The sequence below is a fragment of the Vipera ursinii genome, assembly GCF_947247035.1.
Source record: "Vipera ursinii genome assembly, chromosome: 9".
Classification (NCBI taxonomy): Eukaryota; Metazoa; Chordata; class Lepidosauria; order Squamata; family Viperidae; genus Vipera; species Vipera ursinii.
In genome coordinates this window covers 23,060,992-23,088,806 of record NC_139523.1, presented here as the reverse complement: position 1 = coordinate 23,088,806, position 27,815 = coordinate 23,060,992, and the positions used below count along the sequence as shown (strand labels likewise).

At 48.7% G+C, this 27,815-nt stretch overlaps 1 protein-coding gene across 1 annotated transcript; it reads right to left on the bottom strand.

Annotated features, from left to right (window-relative positions):
• Window positions 1-181: 181 nt before the first annotated feature.
• On the bottom strand, window positions 182-27,450 carry SLC8A2 (solute carrier family 8 member A2; the record flags this gene model as incomplete). Its single annotated transcript, XM_083370145.1, has 7 exons — window positions 182-558; window positions 1,769-2,044; window positions 5,580-5,679; window positions 8,258-8,382; window positions 11,465-11,482; window positions 12,736-12,839; window positions 25,646-27,450. 7 exons carry the CDS (start codon window positions 27,448-27,450, stop codon window positions 182-184), a joined length of 2,805 nt encoding a protein of 934 aa, XP_083226271.1.
• Window positions 27,451-27,815: the final 365 nt, after the last annotated feature.

Below are 27,815 nucleotides of genomic sequence, written 5' to 3'. Positions count from 1 at the left end.
GAAGAGAAGGTTAGGGTGTCTTCCGTCTAGATCTGCCTTCCATCTAGATGATAGAGGGTGTTTTTCTTCAAAAGAAGCTTGAAACGGTGGAGAAGAAGGAGCTTCATGGACACTGGGTCTGCTGAAGGTTGCCGCAAAGTGGTGTCCACTCTCCCTCGCCACATCCTTCTTTTGACGTCCTTCAGAAACCCTTGATGTGGCAGTAGGCCTCCAGGCCAGCAAAGAGGATGTAGATCAGCCAGAGGCCCACAAAGAGGCAGGTGGTCAGGATTTTGGCAGTTTGGGGACCCCCCAGCTCTCCCCCTATGTGTGGCCGCCGGCGGTACATGAGGACACTGATACAAACGAAGGCAAAGATGGTGAAGAGGGTGACGGAGAAGGCCAAGGTGCCAGTCTGCACCTCAAAGTTTTTGCCTTGGAAAGCCCAGTAGATGGCCGCCACGGACCAGGCCACGCCCAGGCCCAGGAAGACGTTGACCGCGTTGCTGCCCGTCACGTTGCCGATGGACGCGTCCGCGCACTGGTCCTGCAGAGCGGCCACTTTGCTGGCAAAGGTATCTGCGGAAAGAGGAGAGCAGTGAGGATGTACAAGTCCAGAAAACCAGACAGCCCTTTCTCCCGTCAGGGACCCCCCCACACACTGTCTCCCCACTTTCACAGCCCATGTGTACAGGTGGTCCTCAACTTACAACAATACAGTGCCACAGTGGCTAAGTGAATCTGGCTTCTTCCCCATTGACTCTGCTTGTCAGAAGGTCGCAAAAGGGGATCACGTGACCCCGGGGGACGCTGCGACCGTCATAAATACGAGTCAGTTGCCCAGCGTCCAAATTTTGATCATGCGACCCTGGGGAGGCTGCCATGGTCGGAAGTATGGAAAATGGTCCTAAGTCACTTTTTCCAGTGCCCTTATAACTCTGAATGGTCACTAAACGAACGATTGGAAGTTGGACAGTTGTTGACTGACTGGAGTCTGAATAACAAGGTCATTAAGTGGACCGTGAGGTTTTTGTTGTTTTTTTTTTGTATTTTCTGCGGGAAAATCAGCCGTAAAGGTTTTCCAGCAGAAAATATCGGAAAATCACCCATCGGAAACGCTGGATTCACGTATGCATTCCTCGGGGTTCACTTGATGACTGTGTGACTCGTTTTAGGATGATCGTAACACGATTGTTGACCCGGACTTAGGGGACAGGATCAATTGTGAATACGTGCAGGGGGCCTGCTATCTGTGGCCACTTGCAGAACCATGAATGCAGGGTCATGAAAGGACAGCAAAGGAAACACCCCATATCCTAACATATGGTGTCTTGGGGAAATACCCCAAAAGGGAACATTTTAGCTATTTCTGCTTTCTTCCTTCTTATCCACAGTGTGCCAGCCTTAAAGGGCAAAGTCTTGATCTTATGTGTGTCAGCTTTGCTGAGTGAATTGCTTATGTCATCAAAGAAGGTATAAAAATAAGGCTTTTCTGATATTTGGGGCTTTTCGTCTCTCTTTAGAGAAGCCCGTCTTTGTTCAGCTGAATAAAAACGTAACGCTTGAAGGCAGCTTCTGGTTTTCTGCAATTTTTTTTAGTCAAGCAAAACCTCAGAACCTGCACAGCACAAAGATAAAATTGGTGGCAATCACGTGGTGCCTCGGACTCACAACCACAATGACTTGATGGCCAAAATTCCAGGCTCCGTGGCCGTCCTGAGTCGAGAGCCACCCGTGACGGCTGACCGGGCTAAGAGCCTTGTGTTAACCAGGCAGACGGCTAGCACACCTGGTATGGAGGTGCCCAAGGCCACAAAGACGACGGCGTTGACGGAGTCCTTGAGTCCCACCGTGCAGCCGAAGTGGGAGGCCAGGTCGCCGATGAGGGCAGTCAGCATGCCAATCACCATGATGCTAACACTGAAGCAGGCCCAGCCATTCCAGTACTCGGTGGGTGGCACGCAGGCGAAGAGAACCTTCCAGAAGACTGTCAGGAAATGCATGACGTAGTCGAAGCAAGACGGCAGCCGCTCCTCTCTCCCGTCTTCATCCTCGTCTTCAACACCTAGGGCAAGGAGTCCTGAGTCAGGCATTCGGCCCCGACGGGCAAGGTGGGCAGAAAAAAGACCGGTAGAGAGCTGGGACCCAAAATTTGACAGTGGCGTAAAATGTGAGGTCCTTGGTGCTCCCTGAATTAGAAGGAAGTGGGGTTTGGGGGGAGGAGGAGGAGGAGGAGGAGGAGGAGGAGGAGGAGGAGGAGGAGGAGAAGGAGGACAGTGGAGGGGGGTGGAGGAGAAAGACTGTGAAGGAAGAGGAGGAGGAGGAGGGTGGAGGAGGAGGAGGAGGAGGAGGGTGGAGGAGGAGGACTGTGGGGTCCTTGATGCTCTCTGAAACGTTTGCAGACGTTTCATGACTCAACTAGCTAACTTCATCAATATTAGTAGGGAGTGGAGTTTCCTCTCATTTTGTACCTAGTGGCTTGCCCTGTCAGCGTTGGTGGAAGTGGTTTTGGTGATTCCTTGATGATAAAATGAGCAAATCCTACTCCCTTCTAGCTCTGATGATGTTATCTAGTTTGGGTAATGAAAGGTTTGCAAGAAAACAACCAAATTCAGAGAGCACTGAGGATCCCACGGTCGTCCACCTCCTCCTCCTCCTCCTCCTCCTCCTCCTCCTCCTCCTCCTCCTCCTCTCCACAAACCGCAATCCCTTTAGCACTGATGATGTTACCTAGCTGGGTCATGAAATGTCTGCAAGAAAATCAGCAAGGACCCCACAGTTTACCCCTGATCTACAAATATTCTCTTCTGTTGGCTTTTCATGGTGGTTCCACCTCCAGTACTGACACCATTGCAATCAGTTGGGTCAGGGTTTAGAGCGTTATTTCATAACCATTTTAGATTTCCTCCTCCTCCTCCTCCTCCTCCTCCACCATTGGTAGAAAGAACATTCAGAAAAAGAAATAAAAAAAGACACGCATGCAGCAAGATCCTGTTTTTCTTTGCTGTAAGTTGAAACCCAACTGCTGGTCCCCAGGGTTGTTTTTTGTTTGTTTGTTAACCACAACTAGAGAAATTAAAAATCAGGCCAAGCGATGGATGACAAGAGATGAATTCCAGGCAAACGAATAGAGAATACAGGCAAGGCTTTTGACAAGAGCTAAAAATATTGCCGGAAACGAAACCATCACAAAAAAAGTTCTAAATTTCCGTTAGGTAGGATGCTGACCGATAGAGGGCGCCCTGGCCTTGCAAGAGCATCAGCGCCAGAACCAACGGCCAGCTCTTTGGTGTCACATGGGGGCGGGGGGGGGGGAACCCTCCAAAGGGATTCGAATCCAGCCCCTATTATTTCCTTTTACTAGTCTAGGAAATATCAAAATTCTGCAGAAATGTATGCTAGCATCAGCTCAGAGTCGATAACAGCACATTTAAGCAGTTTTTCAGGTCATTCTACCCATTTTATTCACAATTTTGCTTACAGAATAGTCACGATTCTCTTGTGATACCCTTTGGAAGCAAAATAGAGTATTGATAATTTTGCACTTTGGAAAACCTATTGAAAATTCCATGGAGAAACAGGGAAAAAAATGAACACCTGCATGGTCACACAATCACTCCGGAGTTCGCATTCGAGGCACAAAGGCCCAGATTGTCCTATATTGGGTGCATATTGTGAAAACCAAAGGGAAGGAGGAAGGAGAGGAGAGGGTTGAGGATGGGGATGGGGGGAGGAGGAGGAGGAGGAGGAGGAGGAGGAGGAGGAGGAGGAGGAGGACTGTGGGGTCCCGGGTGCTCTCTGAGCTTGGTTGTTTTCTTGCAGAAGTTTCATTATCCAGCTAGGTAACGACATCAGTGTTAGAAGGGAGTTGGTGGGGTTTGTGGAGAGGAGGAGGAGGAGAGATAGAAAAAGAAAGAGGAGAAAGAGAAAGAGAAAGAAAGAAAAAGAAAGAAAGAAAGAAAGAGAGAGAGAGAGAAAGAAAGAAAGAAAGAAAGAAAGAAAGAAAGAAAGAAAGAAAGAAAGAAAGAAAGAAAGAAAGAAAGAAAGAAAGAAAGAAAGGAGGAAGGAGAGTGAAGGAGGACTTTCCCAGCCAGCTTCTGATAACCAAAGCAGATGGGGGAAGGCGGACTTGCTTAATGACTGCACGATTCACTTAACAACCGCAGTGATTAGTTTTACCATGGCACAAATGGCCGTAAACTCAGGCCCGACTTCCCTTAACAAATGCCTTGCTTAGCAAGGGAAAGTCTGGCCAGCATTGACTCCCAAAAGGAGATCCAAATGTCCAGAGGACGGCAGCCCTGCCCACTCTGACTTTTTTGCCTCTTTCCCCTCTGGTTGTGGGGAGGAAAATTCACAGGCGGAGGCAGCCTGATTTAATAACACAACTCTCAATGTCTCTTATCTCCAAAGCTTATTAATTCCAAGCGGGAGGGACAAGAACAGCCACACAATTGTCTGTTCACATGAATTCTGCGTTCAGAGAACGACGGTTCCAGCGGAGGACAGTTTTTGTATATCGGTCTCTGAGTGAATGTGTGTGTGTGTGTGTGTGTGTGTGTGTGCGTGCCAGGCAGAGCAGAGGAGCCAGCATTTTCTTAGCAGGGAGTAAAGGGTGACATATGGCCATCAGCCATTCTGGTTTGCTTGCTCCTTTGTGGGTCACCAGCATTTGCTAAGCTAGCTAAATTCTGCAATCTAATCCCGGTCTGTTCTTCCCGCAGTGCAGTTTTCTCTCCTGAACAACAACAGGCGGTTGACAGCCCTGATTCTCAACCTGGTCAACTTTTTAAGGTGTGTGGATTTTGACTCCAACTGAAGCCCTCCTTTTAGTCACTCGTGCCCCGGTCCTCTCCTGTATGGACTTCATGGAGCTGCCCTTGAAGAGTATCTGGAAGCAGTACAGAATGTAGCCACAGGAGCCCGGCTTGTGCACCCCAAGGACAGTGAATGTAAGACCTCAGCTCCATGAACTGAGCCAGGGAAATGCACAGATAAGACAGAGATAATACGATAAGATGATAGAAGATAGATAGAGATGATAAGATAAGATAGAGATGATAGATAGATAAGATGATAGAAGATAGAGATACCTAGATAGATAATAGATATAGAAGATAGATGAACGATAGATGACAGATAAGATAGATAATAGATGATAGAAGACAGATAAATGGTTGAGAGATGAGAGAGAGAGAGAGAGAGAGAGAGAGAGAGAGAGAGAGAGAGAGAGAGAGAGAGAGAGAGAGAGAGAGAGAGAGAAGAGAGAGAGAGGAGAGAGAGAGAGAGAGAGAGAGAGAGGATAGCTAGGTAAACAACTTCCAGAATTCTCCAGCTGGATGGGGGTTGAAGTCTGCCCACCTTAAAGCATGCTGGCTGGGGAATTCTGGGGCTTGAAGTCCACCCATCTTCAACCTGCCAAGGGGAGAAATTCTGCAATACAAAATGTGCAGATTTTGTACCCCAGCATTTTGTCTACTAGCTTGTTGGCGTTTTCATTTCCTGGAACAGATTTCCCAAAGGTGTTGTTTCTTGATCCCTCCAAGCTGGTGGTAGTGAGGGCTGGATGGGTGGGGGGCGGGGACGGGGGTGTCACTTACCTGGGCTGACAGTGATTGCCTCCAGGAACTGCTCACGCCAGGAGTGTGTGCCAATCACCAGGGCCAGATTGGTTTTCTTGATGAGTTTGTCCACCGTGTTCTGCGGCAGAAACAGAATTGGTGAAGAGGCTGGGTTGATGAGCCGGACTTGGCATCTGGATCAGCTCCAGATTGGGAGACTGGAGGCAGCAGACAGGGGTCGGCTGGGGTGAGATCTGGACATTTATGGTTTGCAAATATCCATGATGCCTCTGGAAATGCTAGGGGATTCTGGGAAATTTGAGACGCCCTGCAGTGATTCAGGGCTGACTACCCTTCTGTGGCACCAACCAATCAACTTGCGTTCTCTTCCATGGCTTCCTGTTCAGCGTGGCACCCTCTGTTTCTTTGCCGTTCAGACATGGCAATTTTGACATTGGCCAACCCAGCAGGGATGGGGTGAATTGTCCTGGTCTGGATTCCTGGGAGGGAGGGGCCAGATTCCCAGCGAAGTAAGAGATAGTTGAGTTCAGAGAGTTTGTGTGAGAGACAGAGGGTGAAGGCAGCTCCCCTCTAACGGTTCCCAGACTACAGGCAGTCCTCGACTTACAGTCACAGTTGAGCCCAAAATTTCTACTGCTAGGCAATACACTTGTTAAGAGAGTTTGGCCCCTATTTCACGACCTTTCTCTCCTCACCCTGAGACAGTGCAGACATCATTAATAACATCCCGGTTGCCAAGCCCCAAAATTTTGATCCCACGACTGCGGGGATGCTGCAACGGTCGTTCGTGGGAAAAAAGATTGTAAGTCACTTCCTGCAGTGCCGCTGCCGTTGAGGACTATCTGTATACATTTTATGGAGCTGGCGGTTGACTTCACTTTGCCAAGATTCTGTCTATGGGTGAGGAACAATAAAGAAATTGAAGCGGTGAATGCTCCAACACTGGAAGTTTTTAAGAAGAGACTGGAGAGCCAATTGTCTGAAATGGTAAAGGGTTTCCTGCCTGAGTGTGTGTGTGTGTGGGGGGGTGTTGGACTAGAAGACCTCCAAGGTCCCTTCCCACTCTATGATGATGATGGTGGTGATGGCGATGATGTTCTACTTGGAAGGATCACCCTGTGGCTGTCTGGGTTTTGGGGAGGGGGCGCCCCTGACAAGTCACCTCTCTACTCAGCATCAAGAAAGCACCAGTGCAGGAGGGTGGCACGGGGAGATGTCACACCACTTCCCAGAAAAAGACGCAGCCTCCTGATTCCCATGTGGTTCCCGGGGGGGTGGGGTGTTCTTGAGAAATCCCTGCAGGCTCTCTCTGCACATCTCCCCAGAACAGCAGCCCCCCAGGGATTTTCTCAGCCACCGAGGGATCAGGCTGAAGGCGCCAACTGAGGCAGGGAGAGGCGTTCTGCACAGCCCCATTTTCAGTGAACAGTCACAATAACGCTAATAGGACATTGTTCTTCAAGGAATTGTGGATGGTTGCGGTGAGCAAATCTTGTCAATTTCCATTTGGATTGGCTTCTCGTGTTTGCAACTCGATCAGTTTGGGTTTTTTTTCTTTATTTGTCATTCCCCATTCATTCTATGTCATTCATTAGGTTAATCGAAAGATTTTTTTTAAAAAAAAAATGCATTAAAATGTATCTATATTGCTGTGCAATTCTGCAAATGACTGTAGCCAATATAATACACAGTACAGTTTAATCTATCTATCTATCTATCTATCTATCTATCTATCTATCTATCTATCTATCTATCTATCTATCATCTCTATCGTCTATCTATTCTCTATCATCTATCTCTATCTATCTATCATCTATCTATCTATATCTATCTACCCATCCATTCCTGTCCGTCTGTCTGTCCGTCCATCCGTCTGTCTGTCTGTCTGTCTGTCTATCTATCTATCTATCTATCTATCTATCTATCTATCTATCTATCTATCTCTATCATCTATCTATATCTATCTCTAACATCTATCTATTCTCTGTCTATCTATCTATCATCTATCTATATCTATCTACCCATCCATTTCTGTCTGTCTGTCTGTCCATCCATCCGTCTATCTATCTATCTATCTATCTATCTATCTATCTATCTATCTATCTATTCTCTATCATCTATCTATCTATCTATCTATCTATCATCTATCTATATTTATCTACCCATCCATTCCTGTCTGTCTGTCTGTCTGTCTATCTATCTATCTATCTATCTATCTATCTATCTATCTATCTATCTATCTATCTATCTAATCTATCTATTTATCTATTCTCTATCATCTATCTATCTATCTATCATCTATCTATATCTATCTACCCATCCATTCCTGTCTGTCTGTCTGTCTGTCTGTCTGTCTATCTATCTATCTATCTATCTATCTATCTATCTATCTATCTATCTATCTATCTATCTATTATCATCTATCTATATCTATCTACCCATCCATTCCTGTCTGTCTGTCTGTCTATCTATCTATCTATCTATCTATCTATCTATCTATCTATCTATCTATCTATCTATCTATCATCTTTCTATCCCAACACTACTTTTGAATTTCGAAAGTTCCCTGAGCTGAAGTTTAAACAGGGGGTCAAAAATGCAGAGGTCAATTGGCTTTCAGACCCCAAACGGCCTTTCCCACCATGGCTCGCTTGAGGTGAAGGGAAGCAGCCCAAACTTGGTGCTTTGCTGCTTACCTTGAAGTCGTAGGATTCTTCTATGATCACCTCCAGGCGCGAGTTTTCCCCAAGGATGGGCTTCCCCATCTCAGCAATTCTCCAGGCCTCCTCTTCCTCCGCGGAGAGTTTTCTGTCACCGTCGGCTAAGTAAAAAGAAATAACAGCAGCCAAGAGCTTGATTGGACGGGATGGTTATATACTCCCTCCCTCTTTTCCTCTGTTTTCATCCCAACGATCCTGCGAGGTAGGACTGCGCCTGTGCCAAAGTCAGCTGGCTGAACTGAAATTCAAATCTGGAGCTCTCCATTTCTAGTTTAGTCTGTTCGTCTGCTTGCTTGTTTTTGGGTCTATTTTCTACGGTTTGTCCCTAGAGCCGGTAGACACATACGCTGCTCCTAACTAGGGAAGATTCCTTTCACTGTCAGAATAAATCACTCTTTGACATATTCCTTAGTTCTCTGATTCCTAAAGCCGGCAGCTTTTTAGGGTAGGGGGGGGGTCTTCAACCTCGGCAGCTTGAAGATGTGGATTCTGGGAGTTGAAGTCCACAAGTCCTAAAGTTGCCAAGGTTGGAAAGCCTGACTGGGACATTTAATGGATACAGATTGAATCGGGGGGGGGGGCGGAGGGGGGGAGACAGAGAGGCCTGCCCCAAAAGGCATTCGTAGCTGGCTTGCAAAGCTGATGGAGATTAACAGAACAGATTTAACAGAGCTGGGAAGGGACCTTGGAGGTCTTCTAGTCCAACCCCTTGCTCAAGCAGAAGACCGTGTGCCATTCCAGACCACTGGCTGTCCAGGCTCTTCTTAAACACTTCCAGTGTTGGGGCTCCCACAACTTCTGGAGGAAGGTTGTTCCGCTGACGAATTGTTCTCCCTGTCAGGAAATTCCTCCTTAGTGCTAAGTTGCTTCTCTCCTTGATGAGTTTCCATCCGTTGCTTCTTGTCCTGCCTTCAGGGGCTTTGGAGAACAGCTTGACTGCCTCTTCTTTGGGGCAGCCCCTGAGATACTGGAAGACTGCTATCATGTCAGCCCCAGTCCTTCTTTCCTACGCCTTCTTCCCTTATTGCAGATGCTAATCCATTCCTTGCATGTCTCTCTGCCAATAAAGGAGAATATCTGCAGCTCTCTGAGCTTGTTGGTTTTCTGGCAGACATTTCACAAGCCAAACTAGCTAACATCATTTACTCGGGAGCAAGGTTCTGGACATTTTGAACAAGGAGGCTGGATTCTTGATTCCGCCGGGTTTAAATTTTTACCTTTTGGCAAAACTCTGTTTCCGTGTCCGTTTCTGCCGCACCCCTCCTGTAAACCCACCGGTCTCTTGGCAGGTGCTGGAGGAGAGGGGGGGGTCTTCTCCCAAGCAAGGAGGGTCTTCTAAGGCAGGACAGGCTGGCTGTCTCTCAAAAACTGCAGCGCATTCCCATCCCTATGCACAGTGCATAGTTTCTCACCCACACATTCCCTCTCCCCCGGAACGGAGCTAATGTACAAAATGCTCAGGCACGCACACGCACTTTCTCCTACGCACAGCCTCTCGTGGCACCCCCACCCCCCTCCTCCCTGGCACAGATGTTGAGGAGCAGGCAAGTCGTCACGGATCTGGGATCTATGCGCTGACTGACAACGTTTTCCTCCCAGTCCAGTCAGGCTAAGGAGTAAGGCAGGGTCCGCCACGTTGCCAGCAAGCCAGGCGGGGCGATAGATGGCAAAGGTTTATTCTGGTTGGCAGGTGCCATTTCCAGCACCTGGGCCGGGAGGTGTGAAGGAGACACGTGCACCTGCCGATTCGTCTGCCCACTCACCTCCCCTGAAGGAATTGTTTCGCCTTCCTGGGAGATTCATTTCCCATTTCCCAAAGGTGTTTTAACAGAATAACAGTTGGAAGGGACCCTTGGAGGCCTTATAACCCAGCCGAAGCAGGAGAACCTGTTCCATTCTGGATGAGTGGCTGTCCAATCTCTTCTTGAAAACCTCCAGGGTTGATTATAAAGAAATTATGAATTCTGCTTGACTTCGGTGCAGATCCAATGGCTTACTTAAGTGAGAGCAGGATATATTTAGCAATAGCAACACAAATTAAACTTATGCACCGCTTCACAGCGCTTCACAGCCCTCTCTGAGCAGTTTACAGAGTCAGCATCTTGCTCCGACACAATCTGGGTCCTCACTTTACCGACCTGGGAAGGATGGAAGGCCGAGTCAACCTTGAGCCGGTCAGGATCGAACTCCTGGCTGTGGGCAGAGTTTGCCTGCGATACTGCATTCTAACCCCTGTGACACTATGCGCCACACAAACTCATACCCACAATTTGCTAACCATTTAAGACACCCTGGGGAAACATTTAGGATCTGCTAACTCCCTGAAAGAATGGTACATCAGTGGGGATGAATAAGCAAGCCTCCTCGTTTAGGAATAGTATATCTTTGACATGACCATCCCTTTGTCTGCTCCTTATAGGGAGGTGGGGGACATTTTCCCCTGCAACTTAAGATCAAGCCTACATCACTAGAATTGTCCAGGGAAATGCCAACCCCCCCCCCAACCCCCTTGCTAAATTCTTCCTTGGTTCGTTTGCAAATGCGACAAGGAAACCGCAGAGGCCTGCCTTTGACCTGGATTTGAGAGGATATTTTCCATTTTTCCCAGAGTGGTTTCAAACGACTGCCACTCCCTTAGCATGAGGAAAACAAATTCCCGAGTAAAATCAGAGGTTATTTTCAGCAAACATTTAGAGCCTTGTGCTGTTCTTCCCTCAGGCGCTCAATCACCCGCTCTGCAAAATGGGTGCAACAAACACCGAGTACATTGCTTTGACGTAGAAAGGGAGGGGGGGAAAATCATCAACAGTTTTAAGAACTGGGTCCAAAAAGAATGCCTGCGATGCAGAGTATCACAGAGTAAGTACCCCCCGATTGTTGTTTCATTACCACTTGTTAAATGTATTTGCCGTCTAGCTAGCCGTGGGGCTACTCTAGAGCGGCTTACAACAATAAAAGGAAAGAAATGAGCAGAATGGAAGTAAGATAATAGAACAATAAAACAATGAAAGAGAGCATAAGGACGAGAAATACAACTATAGGATTACCAAAAGAGGAAGAAAGGTGGACAGGTAGAGAGTAGAGAACGGGTGGTGGGTGGGTGGGGGAATATGGAGTTAATCCAATTGTGGAAGGGGGTTAGTTGGAGAAAGGAGAAAAAGGGGGGAGGGGAGGGGGGCTTACCTTGATGGAGCAGGAGGGCTGCAAACAGGGAAACAGAGAAAGAGAAATTAGGCAATTGCCCCGTCAACAAAGCCAGAAACTTCTATGAACTTAAGAAGGTAGCGCCAAAACTTGACAGCCTAAACTGGGTGGGGAGCCCCATGAAAGCAGCCCTCCGGCAAGTTGTCCTCGACCTACAAAACCATTCGTTTAACGACTGTTTGAAGCCCCAGAGGCACTGGGGAAAAAAGTGGCTTGCGATCGGTCCTCGCACTTACGACCGCTGCAGCATCCCCAGGGTCAGGCGGTCAAAATTCAGGCACTTGGCAACCGGCATGTTGTAGCATCCTGGGGTCATGTGATTGCCAGTGGGAGAAACTGGATTCATTTAACCACCATGTGACTCACTTAACAACGGCAGGGGTCCACTTAACAATCGTGGCACAAAAAAAAGGTGGTCAAGCTGGGTGTGGCTCACTCACGCCTCGCTGAGCAACAGAGATTCCAGTCCCAACTGAGGTCATAAGTCAAGGACTACCTGTAGTATAGTGAACTTGCAGGCTCTGTCAGCTGGGAAGCATGGGCCTTGGATCCAGCCAATGCTGGCTCTGCTCTGCTTTCAGCTTTCACAAACAGCCTCCACATTGGAGAAGCAGCTGGTCTGTTGGGCTCCTAAGGGTCCCACTCTGAGGACCCCTTGGAGAAACCACCACCAGCTGTTTGGCCAGGCAGGATCCTTGCTAAAGGCTCTCTGAGGGGGCCAGGCAAGAGAAGATGCATTGGACCTCACCTCATTCGCACTATCTGTGATCACCTCTGGCTGCAAAGGAGCCAGATCAATGCAGCACGTCGGTGGTTCTGAACCCTAGCAGCTTTTAAGACTTCAAGAATTCCCCAGCCGGCATGCTTTAAGATGGGCTGATTTCACCTCCCAGAATTCCCCAACCAGATGCTTTAAATGGGCTGATTTCACCTCCCAGAATTCCCCAGCCAGATGCTTTAAGATGGGCTGATTTCACCTCCCAGAATTCCCCAGCCAGCATGCTTTACGTTGGGCTGATTTCACCTCCCAGAATTCCCCAGCCAGCATGCTTTAAGATGGGCTGATTTCACCTCCCAGAATTCCCCAGCCAGATGCTTTAAATGGGCTGATTTCACCTCCCAGAATTCCCCAGCGTTAAGATGGGTTGATTTCACCAGCCAGCCCTAAAGCCAGCCCATCTTACTGCCGCCCTAGGGGCTGTTTTCCTCTTGCCCTAGAGAGGTTTTCCACCTCCTGATACCCCACTTACCGGAGATCCCTCTTTTCAACCAACGGGGTTGGCCCAATTCAATGAAGAAACTGTCTTTTTTCTCATATTCTTCGACATCCACAATTTTCACGTGAAGGGATTTTCTGTGCACAAGGAAGGGAGAGAGAAAAACAGCCGTGAAATGCATTCAAGTGGAAAGGACTTTCTGGGCCTCGAAGGTTCAAACAGTCTACAAGGCCTCGTGGAAGCTGCTCTGAGTGGAAGGCAACCTTCCTCCTGCTATTTTCCCCACAACAACCCTGTGAGGTAGGTTGAACTGAGAAACTGATGGACAAAGTCACCCAGCCAGCTTGCATGCCCATGGTGGGACTAGAACTCACCGTCTCCTGGTGATTGGCCCCAAGTCACTTTTTATGCCTATGGTGGGACTAGAACTCACCAACTCCTGGTGATTGGCCCAAATTCACACCCCCCCAGCTGACTTTCACACCTAAGGCAGGACTAGAACTCACTGCCTCCTGTCTCCCAGGCCAGCAGATCAAATTGACAATCGTCAGTGTTCTGCAGCCACCAAGATCGCAAGGAAGCAGGATCTATGGCGGGTACAGGCAGGCAAGAAGCGGCATGGACACCAGTAACCCTGGAAAGTGTCATCTTCACCTCCACACCTGCAGAGGGTCCCTTGAGGTCATCAAGTCTACTCCCTGCTCCAGGTAGGAATCATGGCATTCTCAACAGCCGGCTAGCCTCAATACCAAAAGCCAACACAATCCTAGGCTGCGTTAGTGGAGGGATGGAATCAAGATTGTGAGAAGTATTAGTATAATTAGTATTAGTGGCCCTGATAAGGCTACCCTTGCAATACGGCACCCAGTTTTCGTCGCCATGATTCATAAAGAAGATGTTGACACTCTGGAAAGAGTGCAGAGAAGAGCAACAAAGATGATCAGGGGGCTGGAGGCTAAAATATATGAAGAACGGTTGCAGGAATTGGGTATGTCTAGTTTTATGAAGAGAAGGATGAGTGGGGACATGATGGCAGCCTTCCAATATCTCAGGGGCTGCCCCAAAGAAGAGGGAGTCAAGCTATTCCCCAAAGCCCCTGAAGGCAGGACAAGAAGCAACGGATGGAAACTAATCAAGGAGAGAAGCAACCTGGAACTAAAGAGAAATTTTCTCCAATTAACCAGTGGAACAACCTGCCTCCAGAAGCGGTGAATGCTCCAACACTGGAGGTTTTTAAGAAGAGACCGGACAGCCATTTGTCTGGAATGGTATAGGGTTTCCTGCCTGAGCAGGGGGTTGGACTAGATGACCTCCAAGATCCCTTCCAACTTCATCATCATCATCATCATCATCATCATCATCATCATCATCATTATTATTATTATTATTATTATTATTATTATTATTATTATTATTATTATTATTATTATTGATGGAGAATTTCTCTGGGCTCTCCGTAGGGAAGCCACTGTCCCTGGCCAAAACCCAAAGCCCCCTTCTGCCCACTCCCCTCCCGCCCCCACCCCAGTGGACACCTGTGCACACATTCCAGCTTCCGACTGCATCCCTTGAACGGAAGCAAATTCGGGACTGGCACGGAGGCCTTTCGGAGAGGAGGAACTCGGCCCCGCCTCCTACCAGCCCCCTCCCAGGCGCAGCACCAGGGAAGGGTTGCCATGGTGACTGAGATTTTTGTTGTTGACCTGAAGCGCTGAGAAATCAATTACTGACAAATCATCCAGGCGCCTTTTCTTTCTCTCGCCCTCCCCCCCACCCTGCCCGCCTCCAAAGGGAGTGGCTGATGGGTTGGGCAGTGGAAGAAAGAGCTCAAGTGCATCAGAGGATTGGGGAAATTCAGGGGAAAATAGAGAGGGGAAGATGGGCCGATTTTGATCGATTGATCTGGGTTGGTTGATTGATTGATTGAGTGGCTTGATCCCAGTTGGGCATCCCTGGTCTTAATTGCAACCGGGCTCAACACTTAGGCAACAATGTTGCAACAGGAGCAGGTCCCATGCGCATCGCCGTCCCTGCACCCCTGCCCACAATCTAAGCTCATTCCAAAGTCGAGAAACTGCCAAACTCAACGATTACATTTATCGGATTTAAAACTTCCAGAAACATAGATGGGGTATTAGTTTAATGCCAAGAAGGGCCAGGGGTGACATGACAGCAGTCTTCCAATATTTGAGGGGCTGCCTCAAAGAAGCCGGGTGGCTCAATTTATTTCCCAAAGCAACAGAAGGAAGGACAAGAAGCAACGGATGGAACTTAATCAAGGAGAGAAGCAACCTGGAATTAAGGAGAAATTCCCGAGAGTTAGAATCGGAACGACTTGCCTCCAGAAATTGTGAATGCTCCAAATGGTACAGGTAGTCCTCAACGTACGACCACAACGGAGCCCAAAATTTATGTTGCTAAGTGAGACATTTGCTAAGTGAATTTGGCCCCATTTTGCGACCTTTCTTGCTAAGTGAATCCTTGCAGTTGTTGGGCTAGTAACAGGGCTGTTAAGTGAATCTGGCTTCACCCTTCACTTTGCTTGTCAAAAGGTCGCAAAAGGGGGGGTCACGTGATCCCAGAACGCTGCGGCTGTCATCATTATGAACCAGCTGCCAAGCGTCCAAATTTTGATCGCGTGACCACGTGGAGGCTGCAACGGTCCTAACTGCGAAAAACGGTCCCAAGTCCCTTTTTTCCCTTAACTTTGAACGGTCACAAAACGAACTCTTGTAAGTCAACCTGTGTAGGGTTTCCTGCCTGAGCAGGGGGTTGGACTAGAAGGCCTCGAAGCTCCCTCCCAACTCTTGTGACTCTGCAATCTGTGGGCCAGATCCCTTTAAGCAGACATACGGAATCCAGACTTTTTTTCCAATATGGGAGTCTTCCACTCCCACGGATTGACAACCTCTCTCCTGTGTGCCTACAGTGGATCCGTAGGCCGGGCTTCTATTCATGCCTTTGGACCAAAGAAGTTCCTCTTTTCCACCCTGGCACAGACACACGGACACGAACGGAAAGATGAGGTCGGAGCAGCTGTGAATATTTCATTCGGTGCTAAAAGATTTATTTCTTGCAGCCCGGCAACCCTCCTGTGACCCCTGTGGTGGGCGCTGCATTTTTGCAAAATGGACCGATGCTTCCTCGCTGCCTTCCTGATGCCAGAAAAAGCCATTCGGATTTCTAGCCCATCCCGTTTCCCTGCTTCTTTGCAAAACCCAAATCTCGGCAACTTAAGTGACGCATATGGGCCACCACCCTATGCTAAATATATCTCCTATGCTATGCTATAGATATCTGGCAGTTCTTGGTTTCTGTCTGTCTATCTGTCTGTCTGTATATAAATGGAACTGCATATATATATATATATATCTCAGGGGCTGCCCCAAAGAAGAGGGAGTCAAGCTATTCTCCAAAGTGCCTGAAGGCAGGACAAGAAGCAACGGATGGAAACTAACCAAGGAGAGAAGCAACCTAGAACTAAGGAGAAAATTTCTCCAATTAACCAGTGGAACTACCTGCCTCCAGAAGCAGTGAATACTCCAACACTGGAAGTTTTTAAGAAGAGACTGGACAGCCATTTGTATGAAATGGAATAGGGTCTCCTGCCTGAGCAGGGGGTTGGAATAGATGACCTCCAAGGTCCCTTTCTTCTTCTTCTTCTTCTTCTTCTTCTTCTTCTTCTTCTTCTTCTTCTTATTATTATTATTATTATTATTATTATTATTATTATTATTTATTTATTTATTTATTTATTTATTTATTATTTATTATTATTATTATACACACACGCACAAACCAGGAACTGCCAGATATCTATGGAGATTCTCAGTCATCCAGGTCAATAGAGGCGGAGGGTCACAACATCCTCTCTCTCCAGTCTACAACACAGACCTTTCCGCAGTTCCAAGAAGGCTCCACACCCATTTGCACCACTCAGGTGACCCCGAGGACACAGACAAACCTCCGAGTGGCCTCAGTGACTCTCTGAAGAAGGCAAATGACCAGGTTTTCTGCAAGGAGTATAAATACTTCTGTTCTCCACCATCCAGTCAGAGCCAAAGAAGCTTCTTGGATGAGAAGCGAAAGGTCTTCAAAGAAAAACAAGAAAGTCCAGTTGCCTCGTGAAAAAAAGCATCTTGGGGCCAGGGCACGATATGTTCCAAGAGAAAAAGAGAGCTAGCCATAGGTTTCTTTGACATCTTCATTTTTTTCCCCCTGTCCATCTTTCCCTTCTGGGGTCCTCTTTCACAAGCTGTGATTTTCAAACCCGCTTTTCTGTCCCTCGAGCGAAGGCTGGTTTAGACCACGTTGATCGAGTCGGATTGAAATAAGTTTAAGTTGATGGGTTGGGAGGAAAAAGATGGATTTTTACTGTAAATTGCTCAAGGAGGAAACTGTTCGTTTCTCTCTTCTTCTCTCCTGCCCTTTTCTAAAGAGTTCTACATCGGTGTTTGTCTCAACCTTAGCAATTTTAAAATGTGTGGACTTCAACTCCCAGAATCCCCCCCCCCGCCCCCAGCCAGCATCTGGGAGTTGAAGTCCACACATCTTAAAATTGTCAAGCTTGAAAAACGTTCAACGTTCTCTATTTTCATTAGCATAGCCTTTCTTATTTCTGTGAAGTGGGCTGATTATTTCACCCTGAAGGGTCACCGGTATTGGTTCTTAAAAAAAAACAACTTCCACAGTTCTCAGTTTCTGGAAAGGAGAACGTTACAGGATTGTCACACTCATCCAGGCTTTTAATTCCTTTGGCAAACATAATCTCGCGGTCCTCATGATCTTTTGCAATGCTTGAGTTTCTTTGCAGGTAGACCAACTAAGCAGAGAGGAGATTCTGTTCCTATTAACAAGGAAATCTACCATCTCCTAACCCAGTATTTCCCCATTTTTTCCCTTCATGCTGGCTGGGGAATTCTGGGAGCTGAAGTCCACCCATCTTAAAAGCATGCTGGCTGGGGAATTCTGGGAACTGAAGTTCGCTCAATTTAAAGTATGTTGGCTGGGGAATTCCGGGAACTGAAATCCACCCATCTTAATGGAGTTGAGTTCCTCCATCCTAAAGCACCCCAGTCTAAGCCATCAGAGTTTGATTTTTCTTTTCTAAAATGTGACCTATACTCAGCTCTCTTTTCTGACCTTCAACCTATTCCCATGGTGGCGAACCTAGGTCATGCGTGCCACAGGTGGCACGCAGAGCCCTCTCTGTGGGCACGTGCACTGTCGCCATTTTGCTCTATGAGTTTATGGGGACCTAACCCTAACTGGATTTTTCCTCCAATGGGATTTTCCCATATATTTTACCAGGAAACATAGATAGGGCAGCCTAGAAAAGTCAGTGCCCTCCTAACCAAGCGCTCCGAGTTTGTTGGCAATGTCCATCTTGCTCTAAGAGTTCATGGGGACCTAACCCTAACCCTAAGTGGATTTTTCCTCCAATAGGATTTTCCCATATATTTTACCAGGAAACATAGATAGGGCAGCCTAGAAAAGTCAGTGCCCTCCTAACCATACCCAAGCGCTCCGAGTTTGTTGGCAATGTCCATCTTGCTCTATGAGTTCATGGTGATGTAACCCTAACCCTGTCCTATTCCCTTTTGCCTGCACCTCCCTTCATCCTCCTGGCTGATGAATCAGAGGAACTCCCTGCCCCTTGAGTGCACCTAGGGGACTACAACTCTCCTAGGGAAGCAGGCTCCGGGTGAGGTGGGCATATCCGAGCAGATCCTAAATGGCAAAGGCAAAGGAGGAATTCTGCTTATGCTCCGAAGCCCTGTGTCTTTCCTGCTGGGATTCTAGCAAGAAGGGAGATGGTGGCTGTCCTCCATAGTCCGTCCTGCTTTAGCAGCCTAACCTATTAAGATGCTTTTTAAAAATAAACATGTTTGGAAAAACATGTCTGCTCTACCTGAGCAACACAATCCCCAGCGGGGCCTGGCATTAGCCTGCCAAAACATCCCTTAGTGCCATTGCTCGGAGCCTGACGCTCCCCAAGTTACAAATAGGCAGATGACAGAGAGGCCACCCTTTCTACCTCCCTCTAGCAGCCAAACCAAGACACGGCTGTGTCAGGAGGAAGCGTTAGTCAGATCACAATACCCATTATCCTCAGCCGGCCTGGCCGACAGGGTCACGCTAGGTTACAGAGTTTGGATCCCTTCGCCGATAAACCAAGCAATCAATCTCCTCAGGGTTGCATGCTGGGAAGAAACCATCTCTAACACAGGCCACCAATCCTGGTTTGTAATATGGGAAACCTGGAGTCAGTCGTATCCTGGCTTTTTTTTTTGTAGGCTAGGTGGGGAAAAAACCTGCTGGAAACTCTGCAAAGGGGGCTTACCAGCAAAGGTCCCTTTTGCTTCCCCCTGTAAGATTCACAGCCCTCTTAATTCGGAGAAGAGAGTGCGCGCATTCAAGCGTCGTTGGCCAAGAGCCCATCCAGTGGGGCAGCGTTTCCCCAGGGGGAAGGCAAGAAAAGGTTGCCTCGCTCCATTTTTAAATATTTTTCAGGCAAGGGAGAAACAGAACTGAGCATCTCTGGGGTAATTGCAGCCCTAGATGGAGACCTGTAATCCATGAATGGCCCGGTGCTTAACCCTTTCGCTCCCTTTCCTTCAAGACCGGCTGAATTAGCACCAGCTCACAACAATGACAATATCGAGAGAAGAGAATATGTGTTGCTCAGGGTTGAATTGTGCTGGGTACTCTCTGAGTGCTAGAAGGGAGTGTGGTTTGCAGAGGTTTACGGAGATGAGGAGGAGGAGGAGGAGGGGGAGGGGGAGGAGGAAAGGAAGGCTCCTTGCTTTCTGAGCTTGGTGGTTTTCATTACACCAATAAATAACATCTTCAGTGCTAGAAAAGAATGGAGTTTGTGGAGAGGAGGAGGAGGAGGAGGAGGAGGAGGAGGAGAAGAAGAAGAAGAAGAAGAAGAAGAAGAAGAAGAAGAAGAAGAAGAAGAAGAAGAAGAAGAAGAAGAAGAAGAAGAGGAGGAGGAGGAGGAGGAGGAGGAGGAGGAGGAGGAGGAGGAGGAGGACTATGGGGTCATTGGTGCTGACTTTGGGGGTTTTCTCACAGATATTTCATTACCAAACTAGGTAGCATCATCAACGCAATAACATGTTTTGTCTCCCGAGCTTTTGGACCCCTGCTGGAGCCCAACTTCAGGGAACTTCTTTCTAGCAGAGCATGTGCTGTAATGTGTGTGGTATTTGTAGTGCCTGTCATAAGTGGCTTTTTAGATGTTGATTGGGGTGTGTTATTGGCTGGCTTCTTAAGTCGTTAGCCATCACTGGCTTGTGTTGCCCACAAGTCTTCTAAGTACTTGATAGGCTGGTGGTAAATCAGCACTCCTGTTTCCCAGGCTTCAATCACTTCCCTGGCTGTTTTTGTGCCTGCTCGTTCAACAATTTTAGTTGCTGCAAACCTGAATGCGTGTCGTCATTCATTGCAGTGTGAGTTTGGGTCTCCTCGTCTCCTCGTCTGACCGCTCACTTGTGTTCCTGCAATCTGGTGGTTAGCTTCCTCCCCGTCTGTCCTACATAGTCATAGGGGCAATCCATGCAGGGGATCTGGTAGATTACATTGGAAGTATCTCCCACCTCCAAGTGATCTTTACAATGCATATTTGCCTTCGTTTGCAACAACAATATGCTTTGCAGTCCTTCCCTCCAAGTAGTTGCAACAGGCCCATTTATCTTCCTCCATCCTCAAGGCTACTGGACTCCTTCCTTCCTTCCTTCCTTCCTTCCTTCCTTCCTTCCTTCCTTCCTTCCTTCCTTCCTTCCTTCCTTCCTTCCTTCCTTCCTTCCTATTCTCCTCTCCATCTGTCAACTTGTTAAAATTTCAGCCTTTCCAGCCATGCTCCTCTCCTTCCACCCACAATGTGGCTGGAAGGAGAGACTAGAATAGGATTGCCTCTCTCTCTCTCTCTCTCTCTCTCTCTCTCTCTCTCTCTGTGTGTGTGTGTGTGTGTGTGTGTGTGTTTGTGTGTGTCTCTCACTCACACACACACAGAGCATACACAAACACAGAGACATACACAAACACACACACATTTTGTATCTTCTGTTCTCCGGACCCTCAGCGCGTCTCCCATCCCCGTGCTAAATTTAGCCCCGCAGACAGAAACCGGGCTGAATAAAGCCGCCGCCGTCTTTGGGGAACTATCAAGAAAACATCATCCATCACCTGCCGGCTCCTGGATAAAGCGAGGCCCGGGCGGGCTCTGGAGGCGCCCGAGGACGAGAGGGAGGAGAGAGGAGGGTGGTGGAGGCAGCTCAATTGCACTCCAGGGCGGCCTGCCTGGAAACGCACCAGGAGGCCGGGGTTTGTGGGAAGGCGGGCGGGGGGGGGGGAAGGCAGGGTCTCTCCTGGGGCTGGGTTGTCGGAAAAGGCTCAGCCCACCTGATTTTGCTGTCTGGGACGGAAAGCAAGAATTAGGACGGTTTCGTTCTCGGCTTTGACTTTCTAGGATGGTGGAATAAGAGAATAAAAGACTTGGAAGGGATCTTAGAGATCATGTAGTCCAGCCCCTTGCTGAAGGCCGGTTCACACGCAACCTGCTAATGTGACACTCTTGGCCAGCGATTGCAACCGGATCTTACCCCCTCTTTTCCCCTGCAGCCATCTGAGTCCCCCCACCCCCAGCCGGCCTCTCCCACCCTGGAGCAGCAGTCAAGGGGAGGCCGGGCCGGCCGGGAGGAAGCGACACCCGCGGCGGCTTCAAGGAGCGGACGGGCTTCTCCTGCGGAGGCGAGCCGCGCCGGCCTCGGCTGTGTGGGCGGATGATGGAGAATTCGCCGGCTGCGACGGCGGGGGTGGATTTGGCAGCCGCCGAAACGAGAACACGCCCGCCTGGGCCAAATGCACATGCCAGGAAGGAAGGAAGGAAGGAAGGAAGGAGGGAGGGAGGGAGGGAGCAAGAAAAGGGAGGAAAAAGAGAAAAGGGAGGGAACAAGAAAGGAAGGAATGAGGGAGGGAGGGAGCAAGAAAAGGAAGGAAAAAGAAAAGAGGGAACAAGAAAAGGGAGGGAGGGAGGGAGGAGAGAAGAGAGGGAGCAAGAAAAGGAAGGAAAAAGAAAAGAGAGGGAACAAGAAAAAGGAGGGAGGGAGGGAGCAAGAAAAGGAAGGAAAAAGAGAAAAGGGAGGGAACAAGAAAAGAAGGAAGGAGGGAGGGAGGGAGGGAGGAGAGAAGAGAGGGAGCAAGAAAAGGAAGGAAAAAGAAAAGAGAGGGAACAAGAAAAAGAAGGGAGGGAGGGAGGGAGGAAGGAATTGAGGAACTCCTCCTCCCTACAACCCCCCCCTTCTAGCACTGATGATATTCCCTAGCTGGGTCCTGAAACATCTGCAAGAAAACCACCCAGCTCAGAGAGCACCAAGGGCCCCAAAGGCTTTTGGGGTGTTTTTTTTGAAAGCTGTAGGTAGGACTGAGGGTCTCCAGCAGAGAAGATCCTGGCCTCTCCTCCTCTCCAGTCCTGTCATCCAGATATGGGGGGTGCCTGAAACCAGGAGACGGGGGGGGGGGGCATAATTGCTTCCTTTATCCCGGAGCTTACAGGAGAGATTAAGCCTCCTTTGCATTGTGACTTGGTTCGGGTGGGAAGGGAGGGAAATGTGGGCGAGCAGAAGAAGAGAAATTACAAAAGGGAAAAGGTTGACCTTGCTGGGGCAGGAGAAGGAGGCAATCCTATTCTAGTCTCTATTGTATTCCATTCTAATTCTAATTCTAATTCTAATTCTAATTCTAATTCTAATTCTATTCTATTCTATTCTAATTATGTCTATTCTATTCTATTCTATTCTGTTCATTCTAATTCTAATTCTATTCTATTCTAATTATGTCTATTCTATTCTGTTCATTCTAATTCTAATTCTATTCTATTCTATTCTAATTATGTCTATTCTATTCTATTCATTCTAATTCTAATTCTAATTCTATTCTATTCTATTCTAATTATGTCTATTCTGTTCATTCTAATTCTAATTCTAATTCTATTCTATTCTATTCTAATTATGTCTATTCTATTCTGTTCATTCTAATTCTAATTCTAATTCTAATAATTCTATTCTGTTCTGTTCTGTTCTGTTCCTGTTGTCCAGATGTGTCAATCTATCTCTAGAAGTAACCAGTTCTGGGAAGGCCAGGGATGCAAGCCCATTGACTCATCATTTCAGTATTTTTGGCTACCACCACTGGAGAGACAAACAAATTAGCCCTACCTACACCCTGTAGGTGGTTTACTTTGAGTCACTGTTCTTTCTCCAATGAAGGGGAAGAATCCCACATCTAGCAGACAAAAGGACAAGTCACACAGCACCCCCAACCAAGCTCTTGAGTTGCTTAAACCTCCAAAATGGCACCTGGGCACAGTTTGGGACTCCGCAGAGACATTTTTGATTGACTTCCAGCCAAACACAGCTGTGAATGACACATCTATTCTATTCTAACATGGAGGGGGGCTTGCGGCTGGGCCTGGGAGGGTCTGCCGGGTGGGGTGGGGGGTTTCCCAAGCCCAACCTGCAGAACCAACTCTGTGGAGGCAGCTTTGAATCACTCCTAGGAAAGCATCGCCTTGGTGTTTTGCCTGGGCTGGGCCACAACTCACCTCCTGAAATGTCCTGGGAACTTCCAAGGAATTGGATGTTATCAGCCTCCAAGCGGATACACATATGTACATGAAGAGAGAAGAAAGAAAAGGAGGAGGAGGAGGGAGGGAGGGAGGAGAAGAAAAAAGGAGGGGGAAAGAAGGGAGAATGGGAGAGAAAGAAGAAAGGGAGGGAGGACATGTGGGAGGGAGGGAGGAAAGGGAAGGAAGGAAGGAAGGAAGGAAGGAAGGAAGGAAGGAAGGAAGGAAGGAAGGAAAATAGAATGGGAGAGAAAGAAGAAAGGGAGGGAGGACATGAGGGAGGAAGGAAGGAAGGAAGGAAGGAAGGAAGGAAGGAAGGAAGGAAGGAAGGAAGGAAAATAGAATGGGAGAGAAAGAACAGAGGGAGGGAGGACATGAGGGAGGAAGGAAGGAAGGAAGGAAGGAAGGAAAATAGAATGAGAGAGAAAGAACAGAGGGAGGACAGAAGGAAGGAAGGAGAAAGGGAGGGAAATAAGGGAGAGTGGGAGAGAAAGAACAGAGGGAGGGAGGGAGGAAAGGAAGGAAGGAATGACTCCTTAATTTCCCCTTCTTTGTCAGCCGAGCCACGCAAGGCAGGCAGAGACACGCTGAAGCGCCAACCGTCCCTGAAAAGGCTCAGATGAAGAGCTACCCGTGCCTCTTCCACGGCTGCTGGACTGGGAGGGGGAGGCAAGAGAGACACCGGACTGGAGGCCAGGCCAGTCGTTTCCCAGAACGCTCCCAAAACAAACCCCAAGCTACCTTTGGGAGCTGCCTGTCTGCAAGGAAGGTGCTGATCTTCCCTCCAGACTCCCTGGAGAAGAGTCCCACTGGGGGGGTGGGGGGGAAAGCACTCTGGACGTGCTCCAAGACCGGGTCTTCCAGCCGAATGGAATCATTCGAGACAGGATGCCAAAGGGAAAGCGAATGAGGAAAACTAAGATAATTTTTTAAAACATGGTTTGAAATGGTTGGGTTGTCCCGTTCTGCGCGTTGGGAGTAGGGAGTTCTCTCTTTCCGCCTTCAGGAGCCCGGCTCAAAGACCTCTAAAACTGGAATCCTGTTCTTCTGGGAGATGTTTGCCAAGTTCATCTCCTGGCACACCGCCCCCCCCCCGCCCCCTTTCCTGACCCTTCTGCTCCTGCCACATCGTCACCCCCCTTCTTGGCGACCCGAGGTCAGCTATTTCGGTTTGAAATGGCAGCCCAAAAGCAAGCGAAGGAGGGTTAGGGTCTCCGCTTCCTCCACTCAGCTACTTTGGCTCGGCTCCCAGCCTTCTCAAACGTACCCCCACCCCCATTTTTTTGGACCTATTCCCAGAAAAGTGTTGGGGGGGGAGGGGAGAGAAAAAGAAAGCAATTCTCAATTATTGCCTTAAATCACAAAGCGCCAGATTGGAAGGAAGCTTTGGCAAACCAAATTTCTTACGGGGGGGGGATGAATTAAAATTGTAGCCTTATTCTCTATTGCAGGGGTCTTCAAACTTGGCCCTTTTATGACTTGTGGACTTCAACTCCCAGAATTCCTCAGCCAGCTTTGCTGGCTGAGGAATTCTGGGAGTTGAAGTCCACAAGTCATAAAAGGGCCAAGTTTGAAGACCCCTGCTCTATTGCTTACTTTTTCTAAGAAAACATTCTTTAGAGTTGAGGGGAGGGGGAAGAGCATTGTGCAGGGCCTGGGGATAAAGTTTAGGCTGGATCTGGAAAGAGGTGATTTTCTTTTTTTTTAAAAAAAAAAACAAAGTGAATTTTGAATGCCTTTGATGATCTACTGCTGCCTTAATCTCTCGCTCTCTCTTCTTTTTAAAAAAGAAAGAAAAATAGAAGAGAAACTTTGTAGCTCAGTGTTGAACTGTGGGGTCCTTGGTAGTTTTCTTACAGACATTGGATTACCCAATTAAATAATATATTCAGTGCTAAAAGGGAATGGGGTTTGTGGAAAGGAGGAGGAGGAGGAGGAGGAGGAGGAGGAGGAGGAGGAGGAGGAGGATGACGGTGGGGTCCTTGGTGCCCTCTGAGCTGGGTGGTTTTCTTGCAGACCTTTCATGACCCAACTAGGGAACATCCTCAGTGCTAGAAGGGAGGGGGGTTATAAACGGAGAGCCAACTCTACTCCCTTCTAGCAGTTTAATCTGCTCTCCAGATTAAATTGGTCTTCTCCTCCAGATGGACATCAAGGGAACAAATTCAGTTCAACTCAACTCAACTCAACCCATTCTCCTAGTGACCACCTGTTTGTATTATCGGGAATGTTATATCAAATATTCACCCAGGCTACATAATTTCTGCCTTCCGCTCAACACCACGATTAACCCGCCCAGGCCCTCTGTTTACTTACACAGTTTCATCGTCCTTGAACTCCAGTTCCCCGCAGGAGTCCTCATAGTCCACACCCCCTCCTTGAGCAGTCCCCTCCACCGTCTGGTAGGGGACCATCACAGTCCCTCGGGCCCCTGAGCTCCGGGTGACCTTGATCTCCAGGGTCCCTTGGCACTCGCTGACCCTTAACAGTTTTTCCTGGAAAGCAAAAATGCCGGCATGGTCATCGTCCAGAATAGTCACGGTGGCCACCAGCGGGGCTACCAAGCGTCCCTTGGGGTGTTCGGCAGAGTCTGACTCAAACATGCCTTCCACGTCCCCCACCCGCAGGTTCAGAAGCCGGACGAAAAAATGTTCGTCTTCTTCAAAGATGTCGTCATCAATTATCCCGATCTTCAGCTCCTTCTGGGTCTCGCCGGGTTTGAAGATCAGGGTGCCCTCGCTGTACTCGTAATCGGAACCTGCCTTGGCCGAACCATCCTCGGTCTTGTAGTCTACGTAGAAGGTGTTGTAGGTGTCTCCACCTTGCTGGCAAGTCACGGTCAACGTGACCGAGCCACAGTTCTCCAAGCAGTGGTACATGAACGGCTCAAAGAAGATCTTGCTGTAGTTCTCCTCCACTTCTGCTTCTGAGGGCACCTCCAGAAGGTTGGTGGACTTCTTGGAGAATTCCGTGACGTGTTTCTTGAGGATGTTGCCCGCCCCGGTCATCATGCGCGTCGCTTGGATGCGGTAGAAAGCCCGGCTCTTCTGTTGATGCAGTAGGGCATAGTAGTTGGCGATCTCCACCAGCTGCTCCAGCTCTTTATCCGGGTGCTTCTGCTTGAGGTCTTTCAAGATCTGGATGACCTCTTTGCGACTCTCGTCCAGCTCTTTCTCCTCCTGGGTGACAACCGGAAGGGGAGCCACAGATGCTGCGCTACCATCCACGAAGACGTTCTCTCGGTGGTCATTGGCCACAAATCCTCCATCCATCTCAATGCCTTTGGGGAACTCCCCCTCGGTTCCAATGATGATGCCACTGCGAGGGTCTGCCCTATATCTCTTGTAGACGTACTTGTAGAACAACAGCCGTTTGTCGGCTATCCAGGCGAAGACAACACAGATCGGGAAGAAGACCAGGGTCAACAAGGCCTCCCATACTTCGACAATCCCCGGGGAGAAGACAGCCAAGATCAGGTACAACCAGATGTAGGCAAAGATGCTCCAGGAAGCGGTGACAAAGAAGACCCTCAAGTGCTTGATCTTGCGGCTCTCGCCATGGGGGATGACATAGACACAGATGGCGATGACCACAAACATGTTGAAGGCCGCGCTGCCCACAATAGTGCCAGGGCCCAGTTCTCCTGCCTGGAAGTTATGGCCGCAGACCTCGATGACAGACAAAAGGATTTCAGGAGCCGAGGAACCCAAAGCCATGAGGGTGAGGTTGGAGACCGTCTCATTCCAGATCCTCACGGTGCCGATGCTGGTCTCCCCGTTGGCTTTGGTGATGGTGATCTCCTTCTCTTTGGAAGTGATGACTTCGATGGAGGCCATGAAGCGGTCCGCAATGATGGAGACCCCTAAGAACATGTACATCATGGCCACAAAGTAGACGATGGCCCGGGCAGCCTTGTCTCCAAAAGAAGGGTTGTCCGGCTGCCAAACCGGGAGGATCACTCCTGGTTGACACTTAGTAAAACCTTCGCAGGTGCCATTCGCTTCTGGGTCAAGTTCATTGGCACCCACCCAGGAGGCATTCCCAGCACAAAAGACCCCGGCCACCAAGATTTTGGTAAGAAAGGAAGAGGAGATCCTCGGCTGCCACCACGGAAACAGCATCCTTCTTGAGTAGTTAAGGGCCACAGGATCTGGGTGGGAGGAAAAGAAGAAGGGAGAAACATTAGCGTTCTTGGGGGCTGCCCTCCAGGGGTTAAGGCACCAGACTCGGAAGAAGGAGATGGTGAGTTCTAGTCCCACCTTAGACATGAAAGCCAACTGGGTGACTTTGGGCCAATCACCAGGAGACTGGGAGTTCTAGTCCCGCCTTAGACATGAAAGCCAACTGGGTGACTTTGGGCCAATCACCAGGGGATGGTAAGTTCTAGTCCCCTCTTAGGCATGAAACCTGGCTGGGGTACTTTGGGCCAATCACCAGGAGACAGGGAGTTCTAGTCCCGCCTTAGAAAGATAACTGGGTGAATTTG